This window comes from Ranitomeya imitator, chromosome 10 (assembly GCF_032444005.1).
Source record: "Ranitomeya imitator isolate aRanImi1 chromosome 10, aRanImi1.pri, whole genome shotgun sequence".
NCBI classification, from domain to species: domain Eukaryota; kingdom Metazoa; phylum Chordata; class Amphibia; order Anura; family Dendrobatidae; genus Ranitomeya; species Ranitomeya imitator.
Window position 1 is genome coordinate 4,001,964 of NC_091291.1, and position 25,580 is coordinate 4,027,543.

The window sequence follows — 25,580 nt, forward strand, 5'->3', positions numbered from 1 at the left end:
AGGGCGGAAGGAGGCCAGAAGAGGGTGGAAGGAGGTCAGAAGAGGGTCGGAAGGAGGCCAGAAGAGGGTGGAAGGAGGTCAGAAGAGGTCGGGAAGGAGGCCAGAAGATCGAGGAAGGAGGCCAGAAGAGGGCGGAAGAGGTCGGGAAGGAGGCCAGAAGATCGAGGAAGGAGGTCAGAAGAGGTCGGAAGGAGGCCAGAAGATGGAGGAAGGAGGCCAAAAACGTTTGGAGATGGGTAAACATGTCAGGTGAAGACAGAAGACTATAAATGTTACAAAGGAGTCTGAAGGTGGAGAAAAGAGAACAGATGGGAACAGAGCTGTGGAAGGGAACAGAAGTGTCTGGAGGTGACAATAGTTGGGTGGGTGACAGGTGCTTTCTTCCCTGCAGATTATTTGCTTTTCAACCCTGCTGCCTCCTGTAGGAGTAGAGGAGGCTAGAAAAGAAGCTTTGTCTAGGAGGAATCATAATAGACACTTTATAATAATAATAATAGAATTTACCAAATATTTTGGCACAAAACATGGTGGCAAGTCAGCAGAGAGAGATCATAAGTCAATGTGTCTAATGGGACCATCAAGAGGTGATGAAGTTCATCCTACAGCATTTACCTTTGTGGTCATTTTGGGCAGATCCGCCTCATCTAGTGATTAGGGCTCAGGTGTTGTGACTGCCACGGACCCGTGACACAGGCAGCTGCGGAACAGCCGATTACTGGAGCGCTCCAGGTATCCGGGTTACCGATGCAGCTATTCACTCATCCCCACTAGTGATTATACAGTGGGGAAAATAAGGATTTGATTCTCTGCCGATTTTGCAAGTTTTCCCACCTACAAAGAATGGAGGGTCTGTAATTTGTATCGTAGGTACACTTCACCTGTGAGAGACAGAATCTAACAAAGACCAGAAAATACCATTGTATGATTGTAACATAATTATATTACATTTTATTGCATGAAATAAGTATTTGATCACCGACCAACCAGCAGGAATTCTGCCGCTCACCGACCTGTTAGTTTTCTGTAAGAAGCCTCCTACTCTGCACTCATTACCAAGATTAATTGCTCCTATGTGACCTCGTTACCTGTATAAAAAAGACACCTGTCCACACACAATCACACTCCAACCTCTCCACCATGGCCAAGCCCAAAGAGCTGTCTAAGGACACAAAGGACAAAATTATAGACCTGAACAAGGCCGGGATGGGCAACAGGACAATAGGCAAGCAGCTTGGTGAGAAAGCGATAACTGTTGGCACAATTATTAGAAAATGGAAGAAACACAAGATGACTGTCAATCTTCCTCGGTCTGGGGCTCCATGACAGATCTTGCCTCGTGGGCTAAAGAGGATTCTGAGAAAGGTCAGGAATCAGCCCAGAATTACACGGGAGGACCTGGTCAATGACATACAGAGAGCTGGGACCACAGTCTCAAACATTACAGATTGGAATACACTACACCGTCATGGACTAAAATCCTGCAGGACACGCAAGGTCCCCCTTTTACACCAGCACATGTCCAGGCCAGTTTCAAGTTCGCCAATGACCATCTGGATGATCAAGAGGAGACATGGAAGGTCATGTGGTCAGATGAGACCAAAACAGAACATTTTGGTACCGACTCTGCTCGCCATGTTTGGAGAGAAAAAAAATAGAGTGCAAACCCAAGAACACCGTCCCAACCATGAAGCATGGTGGGGGAACATCGTACTGTGGGGGTGCTTTTCTGCAAAGGGGACAGGATGATTGGAGGATGGATGGGGTCATGTATCGTGAGATTGTGACCAACAACCTCCTTCCCTCAGTAAGAGCATTGAAGATGAGTCATGGATGGGTCTTCCAGCATGACAATGACCCCAAATACACAGCCAGGGCAACTAAGGAGCAGCTCTGCAAGAAGAGTTTCATGGTCCTGGAGTGGCATAGCCAGTCTATAGACATGAACCCAATAGAAAATCTTTGGAGGAAGCTGAAACTCAATGTTGTCCAGTGACAGCTCCGAAATCTGAAAGATCTGGAGAAGATCTGTATGGAGGAGGGGGCCAAAATCCCTGCTGCAGTGTGTGCAAACCTGGGCAAGAACTACAGGAAATGTCTGACCTCTGTAATTACAAAGGTTTCTGCACCAAATATTAAGTCCTGTTTTTCTATTGTATCAAATACTTATTTCATGCAATAAAATGCAAATTCTGTAACAATCCTACAATGTGATTTTCTGGTTTTTATTTCTAGGTCCTGTCTCTCACAGGTGAAGTGTACCTACGATAAAAATTACAGACCTCTATTCTTTGTTAATGGAAAAATGTGCAAAATCGGCAGAGTATCCAATACTTATCTTCCCCACTATCCACATTTCATAACCACGAGTAGTGATGGCGACATTTCGGCTAGGACAGAACCTTGGATGCGTTAAGTCTTGTGACATTATATTCTATGATTACCAGGTATAACGTACAGCAATCTGCTAAGCATCAGTGACACATTTATGGGGGGGATCTGTCAGTGATGGTGGTCGATCACTTACAGGCGGATTTGGCTCTGTCTGAGCTGTGTGATGTTCTGCAGACAGGTCGCAGACCCTCCCCGATGGGGGCAGATGGAGTTTCGCGAAGGTCACCATCACTCTCCGTGCTGGTATTCCTCCCGTCCTGCAGGGTAAGGTCCTCATGTTGGTCTCTGTGTGGGCTCTGGGGCTCCATGACTTGCTCTTGTCCTTTGTTGTGGAAGCCCATGGTCCAGTGATCCGGTATATGGTTTGTGACTCCCGGGATCCCGGTTTTGAGAGGACTCTGCACAGTACTGAACCCAAACTGTCTCTCCGTGCACAGAGGGGGAACAGCGCCAAAAGCCAAGCTCTCCTGCTGGTACATCACCAGCCGATGCCTCTCTCTGGGGGGCGCGTCTCCAATGCCGGACACCATACTGCTTTCACGCCCGTACGGTATCGGGCTGTGGTGTGGCTGGAAGTCAGAGAGGGCTTTATAATCCATGAATATCGTGTTAGGGAGACCGGGCCTGTGAAAAAAAGACAAAAACAGGATAAGGGATAGCAAAAATGTATAGTGCGAAATATACAGTGACCACAGAGAGAGCGGTCCGGGGGCAATGACCGTGCAGGGTGTCATCTATCGATAGGGCAGCATGCTGCACAACAAGCGTGATGCTCAGGATGTGGAGCCTAGAGAGCGAGGGGGCGGGAGGCCGCAGAGCGAGGGGGCGGGACGCCGGAGAGGCCATGGGGCGGGACGCCGGAGAGGCCAGGGGGCGGGACGCCGGAGAGGCCATGGGGCGGGACGCCGGAGAGGCCATGGGGCGGGACGCCGAAGAGGCCAGGGGGCGGGACGCCGGAGAGGCCAGGGGGCGGGACGCCGGAGAGCAAGAGGGTAGGAACCTGGAGAGTAAGGGGGGGGGGGGAGCCCGGAGAGGAAAGGGTCAGGAACCTGGAGAGTAAGGGGGGGGAGGAGCCCAGAGAGGAAAGGGGCAGGAACCTGGAGAGTAAGGGGGGGGGGGGGGGGGGAGAGCCCGGAGAGGAAAGGGGCAGGAACCTGGAGAGTAAGGGGGAGGGGGGGGGGGGGAGCCCAGAGAAGAAAGGGGCAGGAACCTGGAGAGTAAGGGGGGGGGGGGGAGGAGCCCAGAGAGGAAAGGGGCAGGAACCTGGAGAGTAATGGGGGGGGGAGAGCCCAGAGAGGAAAGGGGCAGGAACCTGGAGAGTAAGGGGGAGGGGGGGGGGGAGCCCAGAGAGGAAAGGGGCAGGAACCTGGAGAGTAAGGGGGGGAGGAGCCCAGAGAGGAAAGGGGCAGGAACCTGGAGAGTAAGGGGGAGGGGGGGGAGCCCAGAGAGGAAAGGGGCAGGAACCTGGAGAGTAAGGGGGAGGGGGGAGGAGCCCAGAGAGGAAAGGGGCAGGAACCTGGAGAGTAAGGGGGAGGGGGGGGGGGAGCCCAGAGAGGAAAGGGGCAGGAACCTGGAGAGTAAGGGGGGGGGGGAGGAGCCCAGAGAGGAAAGGGGCAGGAACCTGGAGAGTAAGGGGGAGGGGGGAGGAGCCCGGAGAGGAAAGGGGCAGGAACCTGGAGAGTAAGGGGGAGGGGGGAGGAGCCCGGAGAGGAAAGGGGCAGGAACCTGGAGAGTAAGGGGGGGGAGGGGGGAGAGCCCGGAGAGGAAAGGGGCAGGAACCTGGAGAGTAAGGGGGAGGGGGGAGGAGCCCGGAGAGGAAAGGGGCAGGAACCTGGAGAGTAAGGGGGGGGGAGGAGCCCGGAGAGCGAGGGGGCGGGAGCCCGGAGAGCAAGAGGGTAGGAACCTGGAGAGTAAGGGGGGGGGGGGGGGGACCTGGAGAGTAAGGGGGCAGGACTGGGAATATTGAGGAGTCTCAGAAAGTTCAGGGATTTGTCAATAAAAAGTATCAACTTCTGGAATGTTTATAATGGTTTGTCAGTAGCCAGTACCCAGACACACCGTCCATCCCGCATCCGACACCCAGACTCACCGTCCATCCCTCACCCGACACCCAGACACACCGTCCATCCCGCATCCCACACCCAGACTCACCGTCCATCCCTCATCCGACACCAAGACACACCGTCCATCCCGCATCCGACACCCAGACTCACCGTCCATCCCTCACCCGACACCCAGACACACCGTCCATCCCGCATCCGACACCCAGACTCACCGTCCATCCCTCACCCGACACCCAGACACACCGTCCATCCCGCATCCCACACCCAGACTCACCGTCCATCCCTCACCCGACACCCAGACACACCGTCCATCCCGCATCCCACACCCAGACTCACCGTCCATCCCTCATCCGACACCAAGACACACTGTCCATCCCTCATCCGACACCCAGACTCACCGTCCATCCCGCATCCGACACCCAGACTCACCGTCCATCCCTCATCCGACACCAAGACACACTGTCCATCCCTCATCCGACACCCAGACTCACCGTCCATCCCGCATCCCACACCAAGACACACTGTCCATCCCTCATCCGACACCCAGACTCACCGTCCATCCCGCATCCGACACCCAGACACACCGTCCATCCCGCATCCCACATCAAGACACATCTTCCTGCATCCAGTACTCGGATACATTGTGCCGCACCGTAGTCCCGTCCTGTATAAATCTATAAAACTTTGCGCCTGAATAATACTCTTCTCCTGCAGACGTTCGGTAGCTTTCTGACAGTGATCGTCTGTCACCCTCCACACAGGACACCGCTCATTAGAGCGGCCATTCTGGAAGGACGTCGCCAGTCTCCACACCTGTCGTACGGGGCTGAGGTGAAAGTGCAGGAAGTGAGGGCAGCACCTTCTCCAGGTCATGGTCATTAACTAGACAGGAAAATGTCAGGTCGGAAAATACTCAGAAATCCTGAATCCCGAGGCTGTGCTGACTCACGGACTCTACGAGCGTCAGCTTCTAGGATTGTAGCCACAGGGGACAAAAACAAGATTCCTCTCAGGATGTGGCAGGCTGAAGGTGCGTTCTCTGGCTTCTTACACCACCATGGATGGAAAATGGCAGATGATGGCTGTGTGCAGATGTAGCGGGGCGCAGGGTGGTGCCATGGTCCAGTGGCATGTCTTCACCGCTCTGGCCCGCTACAGGAAATGTACAGAGCCACACTGCCAGAGGGCCCGGAGGACGGTCGCCAAATAATCACCAGTAGAAAATTGAGTAGATAGAAGGTGCAAAATTATCCCCTGTGACCGGGACAGCAGAGGCGGGGACGGTAGAGCAAGACGGCAGAGCGGGGGAGGGTAGAGCAAGACGGCAGAGCGGGGGACGGTAGAGCAAGACGGCAGAGCGGGGACGGTAGAGCAAGACGGCAGAGCGGGGACGGTAGAGCAAGGCGGCAGAGTAAGAGCAGAGCAGGGGATGGTAGAGCAAGACGGCAGAGCGAGGGACGGCAGAGCAAGACGGCAGAGCGGGGGACGGCAGAGCAAGACGGCAGAGCGGGGGACGGTAGAGCAAGACGGCAGAGCGGGGGACGGTAGAGCAAGACGGCAGAGCGGGGGACGGTAGAGCAAGACGGCAGAGCGGGGGACGGTAGAGCAAGACGGCAGAGCGGGGGACGGTAGAGCAAGACGGCAGAGCGGGGGACGGTAGAGCAAGACGGCAGAGCGGGGGACGGTAGAGCAAGACGGCAGAGCGGGGGACGGTAGAGCAAGACGGCGAAGCGAGGACGGTAGAGCAAGACGGCAGAGCGGGGGACGGTAGAGCAAGACGGCAGAGCGGGGGACGGTAGAGCAAGACGGCAGAGCGGGGGACGGTAGAGCAAGACGGCAGAGCGGGGGACGGTAGAGCAAGACGGCAGAGCGGGGGACGGTAGAGCAAGACGGCAGAGCGGGGGACGGTAGAGCAAGACGGCAGAGCGGGGGACGGTAGAGCAAGACGGCAGAGCGGGGGACGGTAGCAGAGCGGGGGACGGTAGAGCAAGACGGCAGAGCGGGGGACGGTAGAGCAAGACGGCAGAGCGGGGGACGGTAGAGCAAGACGGCAGAGCGGGGGACGGTAGAGCAAGACGGCAGAGCGGGGGACGGTAGAGCAAGACGGCAGAGCGGGGGACGGTAGAGCAAGACGGCAGAGCGGGGGACGGTAGAGCAAGACGGCAGAGCGGGGGACGGTAGAGCAAGACGGCAGAGCGGGGGACGGTAGAGCAAGACGGCAGAGCGGGGGACGGTAGAGCAAGACGGCAGAGCGGGGGACGGTAGAGCAAGACGGCAGAGCGGGGGACGGTAGAGCAAGACGGCAGAGCGGGGACGGTAGAGCAAGACGGCAGAGTGGGAGACGGTAGAGCAAGACGGTAGAGCAAGACGGCAGAGCAAGACGGCAGAGCGGGGGACGGTAGAGCAAGACGGCAGAGCGGGGGACGGTAGAGCAAGACGGCAGAGCGGGGGACGGTAGAGCAAGACGGCAGAGCGGGGGACGGTAGAGCAAGACGGCAGAGCGGGGGACGGTAGAGCAAGACGGCAGAGCGGGGGACGGTAGAGCAAGACGGCAGAGCGGAAGGCAGAGCAAGACAGCAGAGCGGGGGACGGTAGAGCAAGATGGCAGAGCGGGGGGCAGGGCAATACTGCAGGGCGTGGGACGGTAGGGCAAGACGGCAGAGCGGGGGACAGCAGAGCAAGATGGCAGAGCGGGGGGCAGGGCAATACTGCAGAGCATGGGACAGTAGAGCAAGACGGCAGAGCGGGGGACAGCAGAGCAAGACAGCAGAGCGGGGACAGGGCAGAACGCACTCAATGAAAGCTGCACATGTAACAATTTGTTTTTAGGATCTCAGCCTCTAATCAAGTAAACAGAAGCATTATTTTGGGAACACGGAGCTCAATGGCGCCAAAACGAGGCCCAGGGAGACCCCTCCTGAGATATAGGTGGTCCAATATAAATATATGTAAAAAACACACATACAGTCCTACCTAAAATAAGTGTAACCAATCCACAGGATAAAATGAGAGGATTCAAAGACATAATGTATAGTGCAGGTCCCATTCTTAGCAAACACCATATAGAGTTAGAGATATTGTCCACATTCAGGAAAGTTGCTCCTAAACTTTGTAAAATACCTGAATTAACAACCAGTACCACCCTCCCCAGGTCCAGCGCCGGCTCCCCGCAGTCTCAGTGTTATGGCTGTAGCCGGTGCTCCAGAATTGTACCAAAATGTGTGAAAATTACTGGAACAAAGTGAACCTCATTGTGTTCGGGATCTCTAGTTCTGAGCTGCTTCCATTTCCCTTCAGGCTCAATGCCTGAGGCTGCACTACTGAGACAGTCCTCTGCTGAGCGTTATGGTCACATGAATTGGGGTGCATCATATCACCACCCGCGTCCTCATCCTCCCCTCACCCTGGCTACCAGGGCTGTGGAGTGGGTAAGGCAAACCACCACCATTTCCCTGACTTCCGACTCCATGACTCGGACCCCACAGCCCCGGTCACTACGGACCTGGACAGAAAGTGCAGCACAGATTCATCTCAACTACAAGCCGAGATAAGGAACACAACAGACATTTATAGGACATTTCAGAACTTTCCCAAATTCTTATGGAAACATTTACAGCACATTCTGCATTGTACTACTGCCCCCAATGTGTTATATATGATAGGAGTCGGAGTAGCGCCATTTCATACCAACTCCAACTCCACGGCCCAGCTGGCTACAGAACATAACTGAGCAGGCAGGTGAACCACGATCAAGGCTCAGTCTGCATTACACGTGTCATATTACACATGCGATATTACATTGGGGGGGGATGGGGGTGTCTGTATTTCACGTGCGATATTACCCGGGGCAAAAAGGAGGAACGCAGCAGCACTTTGTAGAGGCCAATACACATGTATTGGTCTCTACAGAGTGCTGCTGCGTTCCTCCGGTTTGCAAGTTATGTATTATTCATTGCAGTACACACCTGTTCATACTATATGGAGGTGCAGGTCAGGTTTTTAGCCTTACGATATTATCCGGGGAGGGGATGTCTGTATTACACATGCGACATTACCGTGTGATATTATCCAGAGGGGGGTGTCTGTAATACACGTGTGATATTACTCCTGCGATATTACCCGGGGGGGGGGGGGAAGAGTGGTTAGGGTGGGTGTCTGTATTACACATGTGATATTGCCCGTGCAAAATTATCCAGGGGGACCAGTGTTACACGTGCGATATTACACGGGGGACCAGTGTTACACGTGCGATATTACACGGGGGACCAGTGTTACACGTGCGATATTACACGGGGGACCAGTGTTACACGTGCGATATTACACGGGGGACCAGTGTTACACGTGCGATATTACACGGGGGACCAGTGTTACACGTGCGATATTACACGGGGGACCAGTGTTACACGTGCGATATTACACGGGGGACCAGTGTTACACGTGCGATATTACACGGGGGACCAGTGTTACACGTGCGATATTACACGGGGGACCAGTGTTACACGTGCGATATTACACGGGGGACCAGTGTTACACGTGCGATATTACACGGGGGACCAGTGTTACACGTGCGATATTACACGGGGGACCAGTGTTACACGTGCGATATTACACGGGGGACCAGTGTTACACGTGCGATATTACACGGGGACCAGTGTTACACGTGCAATATTACACGGGAAGACCAGTGTTACACGTGCGATATTACAGGTGTCGGGAGTTTCATGTTCTTTGCGTGTACACTGATACCCAGCTTTGTGCGCTGTCATCCAAGTTGGTTCCTGACAGGAAGTCTGTTGTGCGCAGATGAAATGCGTCCCCTCTCCGCGCATCTCCCCATTCTCACTGCTGCATGAGACTCAGGAGAAAGTCTACGACATAAATACGCAGCAGCCGTGTAATCGGGGCGACCCAGCGACGTGTTTATCAGCGGCTCACTCAGTCGTGGATAATGATTGTGACTATGGAGGAATTAGAGGCTGCAGATTCTGAGGTTTCATGCATCGCGGCCTGAGGACAAGATAAAAGTGCGGCCCCTGGCATGTTATAGACTGAAGAATGTGTGGCCCCCACCCCGTGTCAGGTGACAAGACGCTCACCTGCACAGGACGAGAAGCATGGAGGACGTCCTGGGGGCTGTGCTAACACGGACATATCACACATGATAGGATTAAATACAGATCTCTGGAAATCTTTATTAGATTCTATATTACTACTAATGATTTGTAATAATTTTTTTTTTCAAACTACCGAATTTAAAGAGTAATACTGGGATCCAAGTTTGCAAAAAAAAAAGTATGATAACCATAGAAATTTGTTATATCACCTGTAGCCATGGTGCATGCAGGGAGGGGGGGGGGGGGGTACTGAAGAGCCTCGACGCGCGTTTCACCGCCTACCACCGCAGCTTCTACCCATATATAATATCACAAACTTATGTCTCCAAAACTTACAGCCGGGGAAATCACGGATGGTCCAGAAAACGTATCTAAACGTTGCACATTAAAAAGCATTGCCTTACAAGGAGGAGAAGAAGTCCTTCAGAAAGGAGGAGACATTATGGCTCAAGAGAACCAACCACTATGGAGAGAGGTCAGGAAAAATCTCATTTATTTCTAGATTTATTAAAATTATGCAAAAGTGTTAGGCAGATGATGGCTCATCAATACAAGCGATAATCAGCATTTTCATATCGAGGTTGAAACACTCAGTCATTAACAGACACAAACAGCCATGTAGGAGGCATAAAAGTGGGAGAGCAACAGCCAAACAAATAAAAAAGTGAGGGTGTGGAGGACAGATCAGAGGTGATGAGACTGAGCGCAGCAACAAGACACCAGGTAGTTATACTGCAGCAGCGAGGTCTCTCCCAGGAAAGAAAGATGTCACAGCGACCGGGCTGTTCAAGAAGAGAAACCAAGAAATGGGCAACGTCGGTCAACAAAACTGCAGATAAAAGGACATCATACACTTCAAAATCAGAAGAAGATCTCCAGCAGTGTCATCAGCACAGAACTATCAGCAACCGATACATGAACTGACCATAATGTGACACCATCAGGAGGCGTCTGATCGTCCCCAGAATTATCCTGCAGCCGGACAACGACCTTCAACTTCCAGCCAATATCAGAAAGAACGAGGAGTGATGGAGGGGAATGATCCGGCCCTGGAGCCCTGACCTCACATCATCCCGTCTGTCTGGGATCACATGAAGGATCTGCACAAGAATCACACACAGAAGATCTGGGGTCAGGTCTCCAAGATGTTTGGAACAACCTCCTGCCAAGATCCTCCATAAGGCTACGTTCACACTAGCGTTGTGCGCCGCTGCGTCGGCGACGCAACGCACGCAAAAACGCAGCAAAACGCATGCAAAAACACTGCGTTTTGCGACGCATGCGTCGGTTTTTGCCGAAATTTGGACGCAAGAAAAATGCAACTTGTTGCGTTTTCTTGGTCCGACGCTAGCGGCAAAAAAGACGCATGCGTCGCACAACGCAACAAAAAAAAACGCATGCGTCCCCCATGTTAAATATAGGGGCGCATGACTGCATGCGTCGCCGCTGCGTCGCCCGACGCAAACTAGCATAACGCTAGTGTGAACGTAGACTAACATGTACAAGTGATGAGAAGAAGTGATGGAGGCGACGGGCGGTCACCAGATACTGATGATGGAGGCGGTCACCAGATACTGATGATGGAGGCGAAGGGCGATCACCAGATACTGATGATGGAGGCGGTCACCAGATACTGATGATGGAGGCGACGGGCGATCACCAGATACTGATGATGGAGGCGGTCACCAGATACTGATGATGGAGGCGACGGGCGGTCACCAGATACTGATGATGGAGGCGGTCACCAGATACTGATGATGGAGGCGACGGGCGGTCACCAGATACTGATGATGGAGGCGAAGGGCGATCACCAGATACTGATGATGGAGGCGGTCACCAGATACTGATGATGGAGGGGACGGGCGGTCACCAGATACTGATGATGGAGGCGACGGGCGGTCACCAGATACTGATGATGGAGGCGGTCACCAGATACTGATGATGGAGGCGAAGGGCGATCACCAGATACTGATGATGGAGGCGGTCACCAGATACTGATGATGGAGGCGACGGGCGGTCACCAGATACTGATGATGGGGGCGGTCACCAGATACTGATGATGGAGGGGACGGGCGGTCACCAGATACTGATGATGGGGGCGATCACCAGATACTGATGATGGAGGCGACGGGCGGTCACCAGATACTGATGATGGAGGCGACGGGCGGTCACCAGATACTGATGATGGAGGCGGTCACCAGATACTGATGATGGAGGCGACGGGCGGTCACCAGATACTGATGATGGAGGTGAAGGGCGGTCACCAGGTACTGATGATGGGGGCGATCACCAGATACTGATGATGGGGGCGATCACCAGATACTGATGATGGAGGCGACGGGCGGTCACCAGATACTGATCGGATATATCGTGCCTTGAAAAAAAGTCTTCAGACCCAGTGAACTTTTGTTCATTTCTCTCATTACATCCACAAACTGGCGATGGCACCAAATACTAATGAAATAGATGGAAACCTTTGACTTTGCAGTAAGTAATAAAAATGCCTTAAACATTCTCTCTCTCTCATTATTCTGGCATTTGGTAAATATTAATAATTATGGTAATCCTACCGGACCTAAAAATGGGAAAGGTTTATTCTGATTTCATGCCAGATATTGAGGAAAACCTGCAGATGTGTCTTTATATACAGTGGATGGAAACTTCTGGTTTCACCTGTATAATGTTTATTGGGATTTTCTGTGACACAAACACTAAGTAACAAATATTTGTGACGTGTAAAGGAAATAATAGGAGGTTACTTTATCTGGGACCCTCTTTTACTGTAATTAATGCTGCAGTCCTTTGGGGTCTGTCTCTTGCACATCTAGAGGTGACATTTTTGTCCCTTTTTTGCCCCCTCGCTCCGTGACATTGGATGGAGACGTCTGTGATCTGTAATTTTCACATCATCACAGATTCTCTGGAATTTGGGTCTGGACGGTGACTGCGCTGTTCACAGACAGGAATATGCTCTGATCTACACCCTCCATTGTAGCTCGCCAGGATGTTGAGGGTCGTTGTCCTGCTGGAAGGTAAATCTAGGCCCCAGGCTGAAGTCTTGTGTAGTCTCTAAAGGCCCCTTCACATTAAGCGACGCTGCAGCGATACCGACAACGATCCGGATCGCTGCAGCGTCGCTGTTTGGTCGCTGGAGAGCTGTCACACAGACAGCTCTCCAGCGACCAACGATCCCGAAGTCCACGGGTAACCAGGGTAAACATCGGGTTACTAAGCGCAGGGCCGCGCTTAGTAACCCGATGTTTACCCTGGTTACCAGCGTAAAAGTAAAAAAAAACAAACAGTACATACTTACCTACCGCTGTCTGTCCCCGGCGCTCTGCTTCTCTGCACTCCTCCTGTACTGTCTGTGTGAGCACAGCGGCCGGAAAGCAGAGCGGTGACGTCACCGCTCTGCTTTCCGGCTGACCGACGCTCACAGCCAGTACAGGAGGAGTGCAGAGAAGCAGAGCGCCGGGGACAGACAGCGGTAGGTAAGCATGTACTGTTTGTTTTTTTTTTACTTTTACGCTGGTAACCAGGGTAAACATCGGGTTACTAAGCGCGGCCCTGCGCTTAGTTACCCGATGTTTACCCTGGTTACCAGTGAAGACATCGCTGGATCGGTGTCACACACGCCGATCCAGCGATGTCCACGGGAGATCCAGCGACGAAATAAAGTTCTGGACTTTGTTCAGCGACCAACGATCTCCCAGCGGGGGCCTGATCGTTGGTCGCTGTCACACATAACGATTTCCTTAACGATATTGTTGCTACGTCACAAAAAGCAACGATATCGTTAACAATATCGTTATGTGTGAAGGTACCTTAACACATTTTTCTCCAGGATTGTCCTGTATTCAGCTTCATTCATCTTCCCATCACCTTTGACCAGTTTCCCTGCCCCTGCTGAAGATAAGCCTCCCCACAGCAGCATCCTGCAGCAGGGATGGAGTTTTCAGAGTGATAGGCAGTTTTAGTTTTCTGCCACACATTGCCCAAAAAGTTCTCCTGTGGTCTCATCTGACCAGAGCCGCTTCTTCCACATCCTTACTGTGTCCCCTACATGGGATTTCTCATGGCTGCTTCTTGCCATTCCTGGCTTCTTCACTTTCTCTGCTGACATTCCCACCATCATCATGGGTGACTTCAACATCCCCACTTATACCCTTCAGTCAGCAGCCTCTAAACTTCTGTCCCTTACTTCATCTCTTGGACTTACTCAGTGGTCCTCCGCAGCCACCCACAGGCGGATCTACCCTAGACCTGGTCTTCACCCGTCTCTGCTCCCTATCTAACTTCACCACCTCCCTTCTCCCTCTATCCGACCACCATCTACTTTATCATCCCTGTCCTCCTTACCTGTCACCCATGTCCAGCAACATGCGAACCCACACAGGAACCTTGCACACCTAAACACCCACACGCTCTCTGACTATCCATACACTGACATCCATATCCTCACTCCACGACACAGACGGTGCCACTGCTTTCTACACTGCCACTCTCGCATCAGCTATTGACACGATTGCCCCTCTCATTCATGGCAGAGTGCGACATATCAACAGACAACCCTGGCACCATGACACCACTAAAAAGCTCCGGCAAGTGTCCAGGGTTGCGGAGCGGCTTTGGAAGAAAACACATTCGCAAGATGACTTAACTGCATTCAAACAGGCAACACTCGCTTTTAAATCTGCTCTCACCTCTGCTAAACAGGCGACTTCACAACCCTCGTATCCTCCCTATCCTACAACCACAAACAGTTATTCAAAACTTTTAACTCCCTCCTCCAACCTCCCTCATCTCTGCTGAGGACTTTGCCACACACTTTAAAAATAAGATCAACCAGACAAGGCAAGTCTTCATTGTTCAACCACCACAACCCCTTTGTATACCAGACCAATGCCCAAACCCCATAACCTCCCTATCCAACATCACTGAAGGGTGGCTTAACTGTCTCCTCTCCAAATCGCATTTCACCACCTGTGCGCTCGACCCCATCCCATCCCACCTCCTCCCCAACCTCACCACCACACTTATCCCAACCCTAACCCACCTCTTCAACCTATCACTAACTTCTGGCACCTTCCCTTCCGCTTTCAAACATGCCACAATCACGCCTATCCTTAAAAAGCCAACCCTCGATCCAACTGCTATGTCCAGCTATCGCCCAATATCGCTGCTCCCATTCGCTTCCAAACTTCTGGAGCAGCACGTCCACACTGAACTTTCCTCCCACTTTTCATCTAACTTGCTCTTTGACAATCTACAATCTGGTTTCCGCCCCCATCACTCAACTGAGACAGCCCTGACCAAAATCAGTAACGACCTACTTACAGCCAAAGCTAACGGACAATACTCTGTACTCCTCCTTCTAGACCTGTCGTCTGCTTTCGACACGGTTGACCACTGCCTCTTACTACAGATCCTCTCCTCCTTTGGCATCAAAGACCTCGCCCTATCCTGGATCTCCTCGTACCTTTCCAAACGCACATTCAGTGTCTCCCACTCCCACACTACCGCCTCATCTCACTCTCTCTGTTGGAGTCCCCCAAGGCTCTGTTCTAGGACCCCTACTCTTCTCAATCTATACACTTGGCCTGGGACAACTCAAAGTCCCATGGATTCCAGTACCACCTCTATGCTGATGACACTCAGATCTACCTCTCTGGCCAAGACGTCACAGCTCTGCTGTCCAGAATCCCGGAGTGTCTATCAGCCATATCCTCCTTCTCTCGCTTCCTCAAACTCAATGTGGACAAATCTGAACTCATCATCTTTCCTCCATCTCATAGATCTTCCTTACCTGACCTATCACAATTAACGACATCACGCTTTCTCCACTGCCTCGGAGTAACCCTTGACTCTGCCCTTCAAACTGCACATCCAAGCTCTTTCCACCTCCTGTCACCTCCAGCTCAAAAATATTTTCAGAATCCGTCCTTTCCTCAACAGTCAATCTACTAAATGCTTGTGCATGCCCTCATCATCTCCCGCCTCGATTACTGCAACATCCTCCTCTGCGGCCTCCCTGCTAACACCCTTGCACCTCTCCAGTCCATCCTTAACTCTGCTGTCCGACTAATCTCTCTCCTCACTACTCCTCCGCTTCCCCCCTCTGCAAATCTCTTCACTGGCTCCCATTCCCTCAGCGTATCCAGTTCAAATTACTAATACTGGCCTACAAAGCCATCCATAACCTGTCTCCTCCATATATCTCTGAACTAATCTCCCGATATCTTCCCTCACGTGATCTCCGGTCCTCCCAAGACCTCCTTCTCTCCTCCACACTTATTCGCTCCTTACCCAACCGCCTCCAAGACTTCTCCCGAATATCCCCCATCATCTGGAATTCTTTGCCCCAACACATCCGACTATCAACCACATTCGGATTCTTCAGACGGAACCTGAAATCCCACCTCTTCAGGAAAGCCTACAGCCTGCACTGACCCCGCTGCCGCCTCACCAACACCGGAGCTACCGCCTCACCGACACCGGAGCTACCGCCTCACCAACGCCGGAGCTACCGCCTCACCAACACCGGAGCTACCGCCTCACCAACACCGGAGCTACCGCCTCACCAACACCAGAGCTCCTGCAACCCTCAACCTACTGTCTCCTTCTCCATAATCCTGTAGAATATAAGCCCCCAAGGGCAGGGTCCTCGCCCCTCTGTATCAGTCTGTCATTGTTGGTTTACTGTAAGTGATATCTGTAGTTTGTATGTAACCCCTTCTCATGTACAGCACCATGGAATCAATCCTACTATAGAAATAATAGCCAGATTTTTGGAGGATATGACTAAGGCCATGTTCACACGTTCAGTATTTTATTAGTATTTGTAATCCAAAACCAGGAATGGACAAAAAAAAAAAGGAGGACTAGAGGGGGGTAATCACTTCACGTGATCTAAGCTCTTATTACATCCTAGAACTGTGTTTGCCTTTTTGCTGCTGCATCACACTGTTGACTCTTGTGCAGTCTGTGATCTATTAGTATACACAAGTCTCTTTCACACGTGCCGTTTCTTAGTACTATTCTTCCCATTCTATAGATGTAATTTTCATTTTTCTTGCCCAGATGTAGAATCTTGCATTGCTTCCTATTAAATACCAATCTATGATACCTTTCTTCTGATTGTAACTAGGAGTGGAACAAATACTGATGTAAAATACAGACCAAATACTGAATGTGTGAGGGTGGCTTAATAGTCGTCTTGTGGACAGATTCTCCCCCTGAGCTGTGGATCTGCGGCTCCTCCAGTGACCATGGGCCTCTTGGCTGCTTCTCTTATTAGTGCTCTCCTTGCTTGGGAGGTCAGGTTAGGTGGACGGCCATGTCTTGGGAGGTCAGGTTAGGTGGACGGCCATGTCTTGAGAGGTCAGGTTAGGTGGACGGCCATGTCTTGGGAGGTCAGGTTAGGTGGACAGCCATGTCTTGGGAGGTCAGGTTAGGTGGACGGCCATGTCTTGGGAGGTCAGGTTAGGTGGACGGCCATGTCTTGGGAGGTCAGGTTAGGTGGACGGCCATGTCTTGGGAGGTCAGGTTAGGTGGACGGCCATGTCTTGGGAGGTCAGGTTAGGTGGACGGCCATGTCTTGGGAGGTTTGCAGTTGTGCCATACTCCTTCCATTTTTGGATTATGAGTTAAATAGTGCTCCATGAGATGTTCAGAGCTTGGGCTATTTTTTTATAACCTAACCCTGCTTTCCTTTTCTGAACAACTTTATCCCTGACCTGTCTGGTGGGCTCACTGATCCCTAATGTTCTCACACAATCCTCTGAGGCCTTCACAGAACAGCTGTAGTTATATTGAAGAAATCACACACAGAGTGACGCAGTGTACTAATTATGTGACTTCTGGGGGTGATTGGTCACTCAGGATTTTATTTAGGGACATCAGACTCCGGGGGGCTGAATACTAATGCACCTGACAATTGTCATTTATATTTTTACAATAATTAGTACACCCCTGCATCATTTCCTTTACACATCACAGATACTTGTTACTTTGTGTTTTTCTCACAGAAAATCCCAATAAAATATAGCTAAGTTTGTGGTGTAACGTGAAAAAGCTCAAGGCGCTGTCGAATTTTCTTTATCCACTTTGCATTTTGTTGACTGATAAAAATAAACTATTAACCCTTCTATTGTAGACGGTTTCTTCCTCCGCAGCATTTTTCTACAACTTCAGCGTAGTACTATATATCTGTGCACTCAATCATCACACATCAACTGTAAAAACATCAAAAATTAGAGGGAGAGCATAGGAAGGCCGTTCCTGGAGGGCAGGGTATGTGTACAGGTGCAGATCCAGATGAATACCAGGGTGGAGCGGCCGGCCCCCTGCACCATGGGCCCCCTGCGCCACCGGCCCCCTGCGCCACCGGTCCCCTGCGCCACCGGCTCCCTGCGCCACCGGCCCCCTGCGCCACCGGCCCCCTTCGCCACCGGCCCCCTGCGCCACCGGCATTTTATTCTGCAGCCTGATGACATTACTAGAGAGCGCCTGCGGCACCCAGTATTCACCCAATGGTACGGAAGATAGATAGCAAATATATGTTGTACAAAGCAACCAATCAGATCTGACTCCATTCTGTACGGTTGTGTGGAGGGATGATAGCCGGTCAGGTTGGATGCTGCGGCCCACACCTCCGCTCCCACACCTCCGCTCCCACACCATGTCGTTAGGACGGTCGGCCCGTATGGAGTCTTGCAGGTGAACGCTACTTTATAGCTCAAATTCCCCAACCCCGGCTAGATATTTGTGACATCACTGCTGACATATTTTGGCCATCGCGCGGCTTGTGAGCCCACGGCCCCTTCTTACCTCCCAATAACTAATCCCATGACAGGTGCTGGTGACTGCGGAGACTGGGGGTAGAGGCTGCAGCCCGTCACCTGCAGATAATGAATGGATCTGAGAGGAATTCCCTGCATTCACTGACAGCCAGCAGAGGTCTTATGGATAGTCCCTGCAATCACTGACAGCCAGCAGAGGTCTTATGGATAGTCCCTGCAATCACTGACAGCCAGCAGAGGTCTTATGGATAGTCCCTGCATTCACTGACAGCCAGCAGAGGTCTTATGGATAGTCCCTGCATTCACTGACAGCCAGCAGAGGTCTTTTGGATAGTCCCTGCATTCACTGACAGCCAGCAGAGGTCTTATGGATAGTCCCTGCATTCACTGACAGCCAGCAGAGGTCTTATGGATAGTCCCTGCATTCACTGACAGCCAGCAGAGGTCTTTTGGATAGTCCCTGCATTCACTGACAGCCAGCAGAGGATCTGTAGGTCTTCCTCATCCACAGCAGTCACCAACCTGTAGGCCCCATAGTGCGGCACGCTGGCTCCGGCCCCCACCCCAGTGTAGCCCCCCAGTCCCGGGATCAGCGACCCCTCTGCATTGTCCCAGCAGAGAAACAAAGGGAGAGAGCCGGGCACAGTGACCAGTCTGCAGCGCTGCCCCCCATCCTCCACTAACTCCAGGCCCCTCCGACTACTTGCTGGAAGTTTGCGATCAACAAGTGTCGGCTGCAGGGACTCGGGAGACCCCGCACACAGGAGAGAGCCCCACACACAGGAGAGAGCCCCACACACAGGGGTCAGTCATGGGGCCCACAGTACCTCATTGTGCGGCTCCTCCTTCCTGGGGGTCTTCAGACGACACATGGCAGAGGGGCTGCCGCTGCCGCTCCCGGGGTGGCCTCACTGTCCTGGGGGTCTGGTCCTCTGCAGCAGGTGCTCTGCGGCCTCTGGCATCCCCTCCCGGGGGCGGTGTGGCTGCTGCTGCTGCTGCATCTCCCGGGCCGCGGCTCAGCGCATCCTCCTCCTCCGCACCTGCCGCTCATCGGGCCCGGGCTGCACTGGTGCAGGGGGAGGAGACGGCCGGCGAGTGCTGTGCAGACACGTCCAGCCCCCTCCTCCTGCCCCAGTCCCCCAGACAAGTCTCTGCCGCGCGCACAGGCGAAGAAGAACTGGTTTGGCAGCTCCGCAAATAACAGGAGGATCCTGGAGGAAGAGGAGCAGTGCCAGGCCGGGAGGAGGGGGCTCAGCTCCGGCCAGCAGAGGGTTAAGGGGGCTCAGCTGCCAGCAAACTCCACAAACAGGCTGAAACTTTCTATGCAAACAAAAGGCTGAAAGCAAAACATGCAACTCAGCCCCCCATCCCCAAGTCAGCCCCCCATCCCCAAGTCAGCCCCCCATCCCCAACTCAGCCCCCCATCCCCAAGTCAGACCCCCATCCCCAAGTCAGACCCCCATCCCTAACTCAGACCCCCCATCCCCAAGTCAGACCCCCATCCCCAAGTCAGCCCCCCATCCCCAACTCAGCCCCCCATCCCCAAGTCAGACCCCCATCCCCAAGTCAGACCCCCCATCCCCAAGTCAGACCCCCATCCCCAACTCAGACCCCCATCCCCAAGTCAGACCCCCCATCCCCAAGTCAGCCCCCCATCCCCAACTCAGACCCCCATCCCCAACTCAGACACCCCATCCCCAACTCAGACACCCCATCCCCAAGTCAGACCCCCATCCCCAAGTCAGCCCCCCATCCCTAACTCAGTCCCCCCATCCCCAAGTCAGACCCCCCATCCCCAAGTCAGACCCCCCACCCCCAAGTCAGCCCCCCATCCCCAACTCAGACCCCCATCCCCAACTCAGACACCCCATCCCCAACTCAGACACCCCATCCCCAAGTCAGACCCCCATCCCCAAGTCAGTCCCCCCATCCCCAACTCAGACCCCCCATCCCTAACTCAGCCCCCCATCCCCAAGTCAGACCCCCATCCCCAACTCAGCCCCCCATCCCCAAGTCAGACCCCCATCCCCAAGTCAGCCCCCCATCCCTAACTCAGTCCCCCCACCCCCAAGTCAGACCCCCATCCCCAACTCAGACCCCCCATCCCCAAGTCACACCCCCCATCCCCAAGTCAGCCCCCCATCCCCAAGTCAGACCCCCCATCCCCAAGTCAGCCCCCCATCCCCAAGTCAGCCCCCCATCCCCAAGTCAGACCCCCATCCCCAACTCAGACCCCCCATCCCCAAGTCAGACCCCCCATCCCCAAGTCAGCCCCCCATCCCCAAGTCAGACCCCCCATCCCTAACTCAGTCCCCCCACCCCCAAGTCAGACCCCCCAAACCCAAGTCAGCCCCCATCCCCAAGTCAGACCCCCATCCCCAACTCAGACCCCCCATCCCCAAGTCAGACCCCCCATCCCCAAGTCAGCCCCCCATCCCCAAGTCAGACCCCCCATCCCTAACTCAGTCCCCCCACCCCCAAGTCAGACCCCCCAAACCCAAGTCAGCCCCCCCATCCCCAAGTCAGCCCCCCATCCCCAAGTCAGACCCCCCATCCCTAACTCAGTCCCCCCACCCCCAAGTCAGACCCCCCAAACCCAAGTCAGCCCCCATCCCCAAGTCAGACCCCCATCCCCAAGTCAGCCCACCATCCCTAACTCAGTCCCCCCACCCCCAAGTCAGACCCCCCATCCCCAAGTCAGACCCCCCTTCCCTAACTCAGTCCCCCCTTCCCTAACTCAGTCCCCTCATCCCCAAGTCAGCCCCCCATCCCCAAGTCAGCCCCCCATCCCCAAGTCAGACCCCCCTTCCCTAACTCAGCCCCCCATCCCCAACTCAGCCCCCCCATCCCCAACTCAGCCCCCTATCCCCAAGTCAGCCCCCCATCCCTAACTCAGTCCCCCCACCACCAAGTCAGACCCCCCATCCCCAAGTCAGCCCCCCATCCCCAAGTCAGCCCCCCATCCCCAAGTCAGACCCCCCTTCCCTAACTCAGCCCCCCCATCCCCAACTCAGCCCCCCCATCCCCAACTCAGCCCCCCATCCCCAAGTCAGCCCCCCCATCCCCAACTCAGCCCCCCATCCCCAACTCAGCCCCCCATCCCCAACTCAGTCCCCCCATCCCCAACTCAGCCCCCCCATCCCCAACTCAGCCCCCCATCCCCAAGTCAGACCCCCATCCCCAAGTCAGCCCCCCATCCCTAACTCAGTCCCCCCATCCCCAACTCAGACCCCCCATCCTCAAGTCAGACCCCCCATCCCCAAGTCAGCCCCCCATCCCCAACTCAGCCCCCCATCCCCAACTCAGACCCCCATCCCCAAGTCAGACCCCCCATCCCCAAGTCAGCCCCCCATCCCCAACTCAGACCCCCATCCCCAACTCAGACACCCCATCCCCAAGTCAGACACCCCATCCCCAAGTCAGACCCCCATCCCCAAGTCAGCCCCCATCCCTAACTCAGTCCCCCCATCCCCAACTCAGACCCCCCATCCCCAAGTCAGACCCCCCATCCCCAAGTCAGCCCCCCATCCCCAACTCAGCCCCCCATCCCCAAGTCAGACCCCCATCCCCAACTCAGCCCCCCATCCCCAAGTCAGACCCCCATCCCCAAGTCAGCCCCCCATCCCTAACTCAGTCCCCCCACCCCCAAGTCAGACCCCCATCCCCAACTCAGACCCCCCATCCCCAAGTCACACCCCCCATCCCCAAGTCAGCCCCCCATCCCCAACTCAGCCCCCCATCCCCAAGTCAGACCCCCATCCCCAACTCAGACCCCCCATCCCCAAGTCAGACCCCCCATCCCCAAGTCAGCCCCCCATCCCCAAGTCAGACCCCCATCCCCAACTCAGCCCCCCATCCCCAAGTCAGACCCCCATCCCCAACTCAGACCCCCCATCCCCAAGTCAGACCCCCCATCCCCAAGTCAGCCCCCCATCCCCAAGTCAGACCCCCCATCCCCAAGTCAGCCCCCCATCCCTAACTCAGTCCCCCCACCCCCAAGTCAGACCCCCCAAACCCAAGTCAGCCCCCCATCCCCAAGTCAGCCCCCCATCCCCAAGTCAGACCCCCCTTCCCTAACTCAGTCCCCCCTTCCCTAACTCAGTCCCCTCATCCCTAACTCAGTCCCCTCATCCCCAAGTCAGACCCCCCATCCCCAAGTCAGCCCCCCATCCCTAACTCAGTCCCCCCACCCCCAAGTCAGACCCCCCATCCCCAAGTCAGCCCCCCATCCCCAAGTCAGACCCCCCTTCCCTAACTCAGTCCCCCCTTCCCTAACTCAGTCCCCCCTTCCCTAACTCAGTCCCCTCATCCCTAACTCAGTCCCCTCATCCCCAAGTCAGACCCCCCATCCCCAAGTCAGCCCCCCATCCCTAACTCAGTCCCCCCACCCCCAAGTCAGACCCCCCATCCCCAAGTCAGCCCCCCATCCCCAAGTCAGACCCCCCTTCCCTAACTCAGTCCCCCCTTCCCTAACTCAGTCCCCCCTTCCCTAACTCAGTCCCCTCATCCCTAACTCAGTCCCCCCATCCCCAAGTCAGACCCCCATCCCCAAGTCAGCCCCCCATCCCTAACTCAGTCCCCCCACCCCCAAGTCAGACCCCCCATCCCCAAGTCAGCCCCCCATCCCCAAGTCAGCCCCCCATCCCCAAGTCAGACCCCCCTTCCCTAACTCAGTCCCCCCTTCCCTAACTCAGTCCCCTCATCCCTAACTCAGTCCCCTCATCCCCAAGTCAGACCCCCCATCCCCAAGTCAGCCCCCCATCCCTAACTCAGTCCCCCCACCCCCAAGTCAGACCCCCCATCCCCAAGTCAGCCCCCCATCCCCAAGTCAGACCCCCCTTCCCTAACTCAGTCCCCCCTTCCCTAACTCAGTCCCCCCTTCCCTAACTCAGTCCCCTCATCCCTAACTCAGTCCCCTCATCCCCAAGTCAGACCCCCCATCCCCAAGTCAGCCCCCCATCCCTAACTCAGTCCCCCCACCCCCAAGTCAGACCCCCCATCCCCAAGTCAGCCCCCCATCCCCAAGTCAGACCCCCCATCCCCAAGTCAGCCCCCCATCCCTAACTCAGTCCCCCCACCCCCAAGTCAGACCCCCCATCCCCAAGTCAGCCCCCCATCCCTAACTCAGTCCCCCCACCCCCAAGTCAGACCCCCCAAACCCAAGTCAGCCCCCCATCCCCAAGTCAGACCCCCATCCCCAAGTCAGCCCCCCATCCCTAACTCAGTCCCCCCACCCCCAAGTCAGACCCCCCATCCCCAAGTCAGACCCCCCATCCCCAAGTCAGCCCCCCATCCCCAAGTCAGCCCCCCATCCCCAAGTCAGACCCCCCTTCCCTAACTCAGCCCCCCCATCCCCAACTCAGCCCCCCCCCATCCCCAACTCAGCCCCCCATCCCCAAGTCAGCCCCCCCATCCCCAACTCAGCCCCCCATCCCCAACTCAGCCCCCCATCCCCAACTCAGCCCCCCCATCCCCAACTCAGCCCCCCCATCCCCAACTCAGCCCCCCATCCCCAAGTCAGCCCCCCATCCCCAACTCAGCCTCCCCATCCCCAACTCAGCCCCCCCATCCCCAACTCAGCCCCCCCATCCCCAACTCAGCCCCCCATCCCCAAGTCAGCCCCCCATCCCCAACTCAGCCTCCCCATCCCCAACTCAGCCCCCCCATCCCCAACTCAGCCCCCCCATCCCCAACTCAGCCCCCCATCCCCAAGTCAGCTGCTGATTACAGGGAAAGTCCCATAAAGACAATTAACGGCTTTTGTCAGCTCTTTACTGCAGTTTCAACATAACACACAGGGTTTTCATATTTCTTCTCTTCTGTGCAGCTCTCAGCACCACAACTAATCCCTGCTACTGAGGGAAGAGGCTACTGAGCAGTCACATGACTCCTCTCTGTTATCTGCCTACAAAATCCTTTCCATTTACTCCATAGGTCTTGGACTTCCTTCTGCTCCACATCACCACCAGTCTCCTTCCCCTTCTGGCAGCTGTAAATATACAGTATATAAAATTTACTGGTGAGACAGCCAGACTAGAGAACGGTAAAGTGTTACACTTTAATAGCGTGATCCTGAGTTACCTCCTGTATTATACCCCAGAGCTGCGCTCACTATTCTGCTGGTGCAGTCACTGTGTACATACATTACATTACTGACCCCGAGTTACATCCTGTATTATACCCCAGAGCTGCACTCACTATTCTGCTGGTGCAGTCACTGTGTATATACATTACATTACTGATCCTGAGTTACATCCTGTATTATACTCCAGAGCTGCACTCACTATTCTGCTGGTGCAGTCACTGTGTACATACATTACATTACTGATCCTGAGTTACATCCTGTATTATACCCCAGAGCTGCACTCACTATTCTGCTGGTGCAGTCACTGTGTACATACATTACATTACTGATCCTGAGTTACCTCCTGTATTATACCCCAGAGCTGCACTCACTATTCTGCTGGTGCAGTCACTGTGTACATACATTACATTACTGATCCTGAGTTACCTCCTGTATTATACCCCAGAGCTGCACTCACTATTCTGCTGGTGCAGTCACTGTGTACATACATTACATTACTGATCCTGAGTTACACCCTGTATTATACTCCAGAGCTGCACTCACTATTCTGCTGGTGCAGTCACTGTGTACATACATTACATTACTGATCCTGAGTTACATCCTGTATTATACTCCAGAGCTGCACTCACTATTCTGCTGGTGCAGTCACTGTGTACATACATTACATTACTGATCCTGAGTTACCTCCTGTATTATACTCCAGAGCTGCACTCACTATTCTGCTGGTGCAGTCACTGTGTACATACATTACATTACTGATCCTGAGTTACATCCTGTATTATACTCCAGAGCTGCACTCACTATTCTGCTGGTGCAGTCACTGTGTACATACATTACATTACTGATCCTGAGTTACATCCTGTATTATACTCCAGAGCTGCACTCACTATTCTGCTGGTACAATCACTGTGTACATATATTACATTACTGATCCTGAGTTACATCCTGTATTATACCCCAGAGCTGCACTCACTATTCTGCTGGTGCAGTCACTGTGTACATACATTACTGATCCTGAGTTACATCCTGTATTATACCCCAGAGCTGCACTCACTATTCTGCTGGTGCAGTCACTGTGTACATACATTACTGATCCTGAGTTACATCCTGTATTATACCCCAGAGC

General features: G+C 54.2%; 1 protein-coding gene across 3 annotated transcripts in view; it reads right to left on the reverse strand.

Annotated features, from left to right (window-relative positions):
• Positions 1 to 19,562, reverse strand: part of ARHGEF19 (Rho guanine nucleotide exchange factor 19) — a 45,110-nt gene extending 25,548 nt beyond the window's left edge. For 2 of the 3 annotated variants that reach the window (XM_069742053.1, XM_069742051.1), the window contains exons 1-2: positions 19,197 to 19,450; positions 2,525 to 3,015 (exon numbers count right to left, since the gene is read on the reverse strand). In XM_069742053.1, coding sequence (XP_069598154.1) covers positions 2,525 to 3,015; positions 19,197 to 19,201 — 496 coding nt within the window. In that variant the 5' untranslated portion in view covers positions 19,202 to 19,450. Of the gene's footprint in view, positions 1 to 2,524; positions 3,016 to 19,196 lie in introns of all 3 variants that reach the window. The other variant, XM_069742052.1, reaches the window with a different exon arrangement.
• Between the last annotated feature and the right edge of the window lie 6,018 nt (positions 19,563 to 25,580).